The sequence below is a fragment of the Chanodichthys erythropterus genome, chromosome 3 (genome assembly GCF_024489055.1).
Source record: "Chanodichthys erythropterus isolate Z2021 chromosome 3, ASM2448905v1, whole genome shotgun sequence".
Taxonomy (NCBI): domain Eukaryota; kingdom Metazoa; phylum Chordata; class Actinopteri; order Cypriniformes; family Xenocyprididae; genus Chanodichthys; species Chanodichthys erythropterus.
This window is the reverse complement of record NC_090223.1, coordinates 12,452,968-12,460,806: the sequence shown is the minus strand read 5'-3', so window position 1 is coordinate 12,460,806 and position 7,839 is coordinate 12,452,968. Positions and strand designations below refer to the sequence as shown.

General features: G+C 38.6%; 1 protein-coding gene across 1 annotated transcript; it reads right to left on the bottom strand.

Annotated features, from left to right (window-relative positions):
- Positions 1-3,276: 3,276 nt before the first annotated feature.
- LOC137017091 (zinc finger BED domain-containing protein 4-like) lies at positions 3,277-6,972 on the bottom strand. The gene is made up of 3 exons (XM_067381045.1): positions 6,506-6,972; positions 4,528-5,210; positions 3,277-4,371 (listed from the first exon to the last, which is right to left on the bottom strand). The coding sequence occupies exons 1-3, from the start codon at positions 6,707-6,709 to the stop codon at positions 3,279-3,281; spliced, it is 1,980 nt and encodes a 659-aa protein (XP_067237146.1). The 5' UTR covers positions 6,710-6,972; the 3' UTR covers positions 3,277-3,278.
- Between the last annotated feature and the right edge of the window lie 867 nt (positions 6,973-7,839).

Here is a 7,839-nt window from a genome sequence, read left to right as displayed (position 1 = left end):
CCATACCACTAAAGCTTTCCCTAACTTTTTTTGTTGATGCAAATGTAAGGCCACTTAATATAAAGTAGGACCAAACATTCAGACCATCAGCTGAGCATCTCACTATAATATATTAAAATATATATTTTGTAGTATTTCATTTGGTTTCAATCACTAAGGCAAAAACTCACTTAATTTAGATTTTTTTTTCTCCAGAAAACAAGAACAAAAATATCTTATGTCATTTTACTGGCATCTGTATTTAAGATTTTGTTTTTTTATATTTGGACTGAAAACAAGACAAAAATACTAAAAAAAGATACTAAATAAGAAAAGCATTTTTGTGTGTTTTTTAGAAGGCAGCTGTCTGACACTGAGATGGTGAATGGGAGCAGATATCTTTCTTGGTGTGAACAGGCTTTAACAACAGAAAACTGGTTGCAGAAAATTAGCAGAAGTGGAACAGCTTAGAGTAATTTATTTATCTTTTAGAGCTTAGAGTAATTTATTGATTTTAAAAACAACATGTTTAAAGAAACTTCCCTGTTCAATAAATAATTACAATTAATGATAATTTTCATGATATACAACTCTCTGGACAAAAGACCATTGATCATTCTTAAAATTCTTAAAATTCTTAAAATCAGGCAGGATTGATTTGTTGGTTTGACTCTTTAAAGGTCAAACAGAAGAATTCACTATCAAAGGTTGGAAATGACTGCAGTAAAGTATTAGGTGTGAAATTGCCTGGGTTGCCAGATGTGTTTTTATATTCAGTGGTCTGTTGCATGAAGCTAGTTAAACAAACTCTGAGTTTCACAATAGGTTTGGAGTTGACAAATCTAGATAAATCCAACCTGGTTTAGATCAGGATCAACTGTTGCTCAACGCTCGGTATAAACCATCTCTGTCAACTCAGGTTTAATCCAGAGATTGCAAAGCGTGTGCATCTGAAAGAGTGACGAACAGCCAATCACACGGAACAAGGAGAATGTCAGTTTGATTTACTTCTCGAGAGAGAGTCGCGCAATTCATGTCTCTTCCGAAGATTAAGAGATCGCTATGAAAAAATATGAAATTAAACACATTTACAAAGCAGGAATAAACACTGATGTAGTGAAAATTTGAGAAAGAAAATATCTGACTATATCAATGCATGTGAATCAAATATACTGAATAATTAATATAGTTTCACAAAAGAGCTCAAAAGAATACATGTAAGCTTAACCTGTTTAAAAGCTTTATATAATATGCATGTATTATATTTATTTTAATTTAAAAGCAAAGTGTAAAATTGCAATTACTATAATAATTATATTAATTATAGCCTAATTATATGAATATGTCATGAATTATTCATAATTTTAATTTATTTAATATAAATATAATGAATAACAGAAAAAGTTGAGCAATTTTGTCTCAAATGTTTTCACTATAAACAGATTTAATTTGGAGATACAGGGGGAGTGGCTTTATTGCATCAGACACATGTCACTTTACTCACAGCTGATTGGTCGAGTTTGGGTTTGTGCTCTCTAACCCAGAATAAATCCTGCTCCGGAGCAGGTTAGCCATGTAGCGTAAGTTACCATAGCAATGAACCCCGCTAAAAACCAATCCACCTTCATGAGCCCGAAAAACCAGAGTTTGCTCAAACTAATCTTGAACTTACCTGGGTAGAAACTGAAATGGGGTTTGTGCAACAGGCCACAGGTGATGAAGAAAGTGACATATTCATTTCATACCCTCCCCTCAGGATCTTTTTATACGGTCCCTTTAGCTCAGACAAACAGATTTAATTTTCAGTTGTACCATGTGCTATCCATTTGCTTAATTCAAAAAGGAAGAGGCCCACTTTAATTTATTTGTTTATCTTAATGTGCAGTTAATGATGTGTATTTCTCTTTTATGTGGTGTGAATAATTCATCATGCCACTGAAGAAATTGCCCCCGGGTGGTACAATAATATTTTACAATACAATAAAATACAATATTCAATTCAATTCACATTTTATATATATATATATATATATATATATATATATATATATATATATATATATATATATATATATATATATATTTCCCTTTCAAGGGAACTCGGGCTGTGTAGTCGCTATGGGAACCAGTGTTGTTTTTGGCAGCCCTTTTAGTTTTAGTCTTAGTCTTAGTCTTTTGGACAAAAATGCTTTTTAGTTTTAGTCACATTTTAGTCACTTATAAACTTGATAGTTTTAGTCAAGTTTTAGTCGACGAAAACACAAAAAGGTTTTAGTCAAGTTTTAGTCGACGAAAACGCAAAAAGGTTTTAGTCAAGTTTTAGTCAATTTTAGTAAAAAACAAATGTAGTCTTTAACAAATTAATTTAGGTTAAAAAGTATTGGAAATGGACTTAGGTTTGACAGGTTGTAACAAGTGTTGCAATTCATAAAACAACAGTTAACCTTAAAAGCTTTGCATAATAAACTAGACTTTCTCATTGATGGAGATGCAGTGCTGCCAAGCTGTACTTCATGGTCGCATTGGGCAGAAACCTTTTATCCACATATTTCAAGTTATATTTTTTCCATGAATTGATGCTCTTCTAAAATTTCAGCACATTGCCTATTTTCACCATTAATCACAGTAATAAAGGAATGGTTTAAAGTTTAAACAGCAAAAAACTTTGAGCTAATACAACATTACACACAGATAAAGTGGTAACAGTGGAATCACTGTTTTACTCCAAAAAAGCCAGGAATAAAAACATTCTTACTTTGGCAATTGTTGCTTTATTTAAGAAATTGCTAAAGTGCAATGAACAACATGCCCAAAATATAAGCTATTGAGGAACACATACTTATGCTCTACAACTTGTGCTTCAACTTGTCTGCCAGTGCAACAACAAGATGCATATTATTTGTAAACACAAACATCATACAACCCTGTCTATCTTTAACTTGTACAAACTCCAAAGTTGCAAACATTCTGAAACAAAATAATACAATAAATAAATAATACTGAGGTGCATTGAGAATAGGTTCTTAGGAATGCATACTTGAATTTAAAGTATGAAACAAACATGACACTTGAAGTGTGTTGAACATAAAAATGAATACGACAATCCCTGAATACTGTAAACACAGTATTTGGTCTTTAAAGAAAGCAAACTAATTTACTAAATAAATAAAAACAACGTTGGTTTAACACAATGAATTAGAGGAGGGCCCTACCTCTAGTGCAGTCTCACAGCAAGCCAAAACAGAATATCACAGTAATCTGTAAAAAAAAAAATAAAATTAAATGCTCGTTAAATTAGCCTACTGACCTCGATTCAGTTTCAGGAAAGCACTTCTTTCTAAAATGACTCTTGCTCTATTACGACGGCCACGACTGAGGTCACCTGTAATGCTAAAGACTCTCTCAGCAAATGCTTGAGATGCTGGCATGGCCAGAAGGTCTAAGGCAATAGGTTTTAGGCTCGGATAAACATAATCTCCCTGTGCAGCCCAAAATTCTAGGGCAGTCTCTTGGTTTGTAGGCTGTGACAACTGCTCCTTGAATTTCTTGATTTCCTCCTTGACACACGGCTTTGAGATGGTAGACTTGGAAGGCCGGCTTGGTTTGGACAAGAATCTGAATCTGGGCCGCTTGTTATGAGGCTGCTCTTCTTTGGATTCTTCTCCCTCCGCTGGCTCCTCATCTTCAGCCTCCTCCTCCCGTACAACTGGTGGCACCAATTGAGCAAGATAATCTTCTGATCTTCTCAGAAGTGCCTCTATTTGCTCATCATCATTTTCAAGGAGTGCTTCAGGTGCAACTGTCGGGTCAAGGAAGCATGCAGCAGCAGCGAGAGGTGAAAACTTGGAGTCAGTGTGATCAAGAAAGCAGCTGAACCTCTTGTCCATGTTTGCCTTCATCTTAATTGCCAGGGAAGCGAGGTCCTTAAAGCTAGATCCCTGGGCATGGGGGAACTCAGACAGGTGACCCTGCAGGTCCAGAATGGCAGGCACCACAAGGGATAATGACTGTGTGTCACTCTGGAGCAACTGGGTATGCTCAGCGAAGGGGATGAGTAAATCTCTGAGAGCGGACAGCTTATGCCACTCACTTGACAGTAAATAGTCCCAGCTCATCCCATCCGCAACCTGAACTACTGAGTCCTTGATTTGGAGAAGCCGTGATATCATCTGATATGTGCTGGACCATCTAGTAGGGCAGTCTTTGATCAGGGTTAGTTGACACATCTGCAGCAGTCGCTCAGTTGCCACAGATGACTTGCGGAAGAGCTTAACAAGACCTCTAACTTTGCTCAGCAGTCGGTTGACACTAGTGTCTTTCTGGATCATGTTCACCACAAGTTGTAGAGTGTGTACAACGCAGGGGGTCCTACTCATATCTATGGCTCCAAACCTAGAAGAGACAAAAATACAGAGAAAAATAAATAGTTTTAAGGACATTCAATAAAATTGCCATGAACAATTGCTAAAAAAAAGTGACTATAACATACAAGCATAACTCAAGAGTGACTAACATACTGAAAATTAACAGCAAACTGAAGTAATTTACCTCTGGCGTTCTCTAACAGCCACCTCAGAATCTTCAGGGTCACTCGTCTCGATGGATTCATCCTCGGAGTAGGAGCTAGTGGGCTCATCTGGTTCATTAGACTTGAATGCTGCAATCATGTTGCTTCCATTGTCAGTTATGACTGTTAAAATTTTGTGTTGTGGTATTCCCCAGTCCTCTATGCATCGGTCAATACAATGTTTTATACACTCTGCCGTGTGTGGGTGTGCGATCTGAACAAGTCTCAACAATATGTGCTGTGCTTTGTTGACCACAGTGCAAAAAAAACATGCACTAATTGCCAGAAATGAAGCTGTAAGTCCTTTTTTGGTCCATATGTCCAGCCCAATTGCTATTTTACGTGCTCTGGCAAGCCGCTCTTTGTACTTTAGTTTTTCGTCATCATAAATCTTGTCAACTAAGTTGTTTATTTTTGTTCTTTTGGGTATGGTCATCCTTTTATCAAAGGTCTCCATCATGTGGATGAAATCTTCATCCTCGACTGTGCAAGCAGGTAGACCAGTGCGTCCAATCCAAAGAGCGAGCGCTTGTTCTTTGACATGTTGTTCCACAGAGTTTGACTTGTACTTAGATCCTGCGGCGAAGGCTGTTTCGATAGATGTCTGTGCCCCGTCGTTATTTGGACAACCAGATTTCTGTATAGGAGTTCTGGTCACTGGGATCTGGATGAGGAGAAAACAAAGACAATTACTCTCTATACAAAGTACATCTGTAAAAGTCATGTCATGTGAATACAAAACAATTAAATGTGTATGTGTGTATACTGTATATTACAATAGTAATAATAGTATATATATTATGCAGATCATCATGTTTCAACACATTACGTTTAGAAAACAAAAAGGTATTTTCTTTGACGCTTTGTTCAAGAAGCTTTTCGATTTGGGAAACATGGGGAACAGCAACCGGTCTGAAATGCTAATTTTCCCTCCACATTTTAGACTGTCACTGAAATCAAATATGGTTTAACATAATGACGATCAACACTTCCTACCCGGCCAAAATCCCTGCATGTTCAACAAATAAAAGTGACACAAACATTCAGGGATGCAAACACATGTATGGTCAAAAAAGAGAGAGAGTTATCGAAGCCCTCACCCCGCAGCAAATATCACAATTTTATATTTATATATGAATGTCAAGAGCTAAGAAGTGTATGTATTTATATAGCCTACACTACACACAAATAATATACAATTAAATTATGCTCATTTTAAATGTATTGTGTAGGCTATGTATAAAAATATAGGCTTTTAATAATCTTTGAGTGCGCAAAACCATGATAATATGAAACGCTTCAAAACGGAGCGCACAAAGCGCGTGCGTATGCACATCGCGGGTGCAAAATGATGTGCTCAAAGCAACATGGAGTCACAGTGTGCTGCGCTGCTCAAGTGCGCATTTAAAAGTACACGGCACAAAGCGAAGAAATGTCGAGCGCACAATTCCTAGTGTAACGTATATCTGTCCAACAGTTTATTGATCATTTGTTTCTTCAGTTTTAAATTCCAGTTATTGTGCGTTTGAAGCCAATTCATAGTCCCTGCGATGTGTGTGATCTAACAGGCACACACTAGCGAGTCGTTTAAAAACAGCAACAAACATAAAATACAAATACACAAAAACTTTAATTTAATTTTGTAAATAAACTTCTGTACCTCACATTAAGCTATGAAATGGCTTCAGATGACTTTGTGAATTTTATAATCAGACCCTCTCAGACCCAAGTCACCCAAACTGACGTGAAAAAAGCGGGAGGTGCTGATAAGCGCGCTGTTTGCATCCCTGAGTTAGTGCAACCAAGCTAACGTTAATATTAGCCTGAAGTTAGCAGCAAATTTGCGCCAGTAGATATATGCACAACCTTAAGCTTACCATGAAATGTGTCACAAGCCGATTGTTGAGTAAAATTGAATGTATATGATATGTTAAAAGCGTGACTTGTTAGTTAACTTACCTTCGAAAAAATATCAGCGTGATGAGCCTTCAGGTGCCGCTTGAGGTTGGTGGTATTCTTCCCACCTAGTTTGTGGCCACATTTACCGTCGTCTCCCAATACTATGCATTCCGTTTTTCTTTCTGATGAATTATACTGAAAGTATGTCCATAAATCATCTCGTCGTTTCCGACCACCAAGCCTGTTTATTGGCATCGCCGCCATGGTCCTTCAAAGATGTGTGGCGAGTGACCAGCCGCAGGTGTGTTGTCGTGTGGAATCTGGTGCGCGGCATAACGGCAGCCGGGTGGTGGGCGTACCCAAAACAAGGATAGGAAGCGGCAGATTTCACGCAAAATAGGCAGAAATGACATGCATGGTGAACGTCAGACTTATAATCATTTTCGTTCCGTCTCATCTCGTCAACGAAAACTCGAAAACGTCTCGTCATGTTTTAGTCACATTAGAGCCATTTTTAGCTAGTCATCGTCACGTTATCGTCATAAAAAAAGGTGCGTCAACGAAATCATTTCGTTATCGTCATCGTTGACGAAAACAACATTGATGGGAACGCCTCTGCGTGATGTCGTCAGGAAGTAGGTATGAAATCTGTCCAATCAGGAGACAAAACGTCATAGGCGGGTGACGTCACTGACCAGGAACCATAAAGCCAGCTCGAAAACACTGGCCCTTTGATATATTGTGAGTTATGGCGAGCGAACAACCATTCAGGAAGTGTGTTCATCCCTGCCTGTGTTTCATCCTGGGCGGGGATACACATGAAATGTGTGTTGTTTGTTTGGGAGGGGGCTGCCTGTGTGCATTGTGAGCAGCTACCGTTAAAAACGCTGGGCTCGGCTCGTGTTCCTCAGGGCTCGGGTCTGAGGCAGGGCGGCGCCTTATGTCCTGGGGTTCGCAGATGGATGTAGCAGAGGGGTTAGAGACGGGCCCTGCCTTATCTCTGCCTTCACCTGCTGCATCCAGTGTATCTATTTGGAGGCAGGAAGCATGCATTGCGGTTTCTTCTGCTCCGGTAGATACAGTCACGCTGATGGCGTTCAGTAATGAGGAGCTGGATGTTGTCAGCGTGGCAACGGGAGAATCTGAAGACCCGCCACTTCAATCTCCCACGAGCGAGGAGCTCATGGAGGTGCTTTCTTGTGCTGTTGCTAAGTTAAACATCGACTGGCCAGCCGAGAAGCAGGAGTAGCATGTTAAAAGCAAGCTAGACGAACACTTCTTACTGTCTAGATCTGCTCAGCCTCCACATCGGGCTTTACCGTTTTTAGGAATCAACCCAAATAGTTAATGAAAAGTGTAATTAAATTACACTAAATAAGAACTGGATTAACCAT

What these genes read in the sequence shown, in the direction of transcription:
- LOC137017091 (XM_067381045.1), bottom strand. Translation starts at nt 6,709, where the DNA reads ATGGCGGCGATGCCAATAAACAGGCTTGGTGGTCGGAAACGACGAGAT. An exon ending in ACGCTGATATTTTTTCGAAG is followed by an intron (nt 5,211 to 6,505) that starts GTAAGTTAACTA and finishes CTCCTCATCCAG; the next exon opens with ATCCCAGTGACCAGAACTCC. An exon ending in GCTGTTAGAGAACGCCAGAG is followed by an intron (nt 4,372 to 4,527) that starts GTAAATTACTTC and finishes TGTCTCTTCTAG; the next exon opens with GTTTGGAGCCATAGATATGA.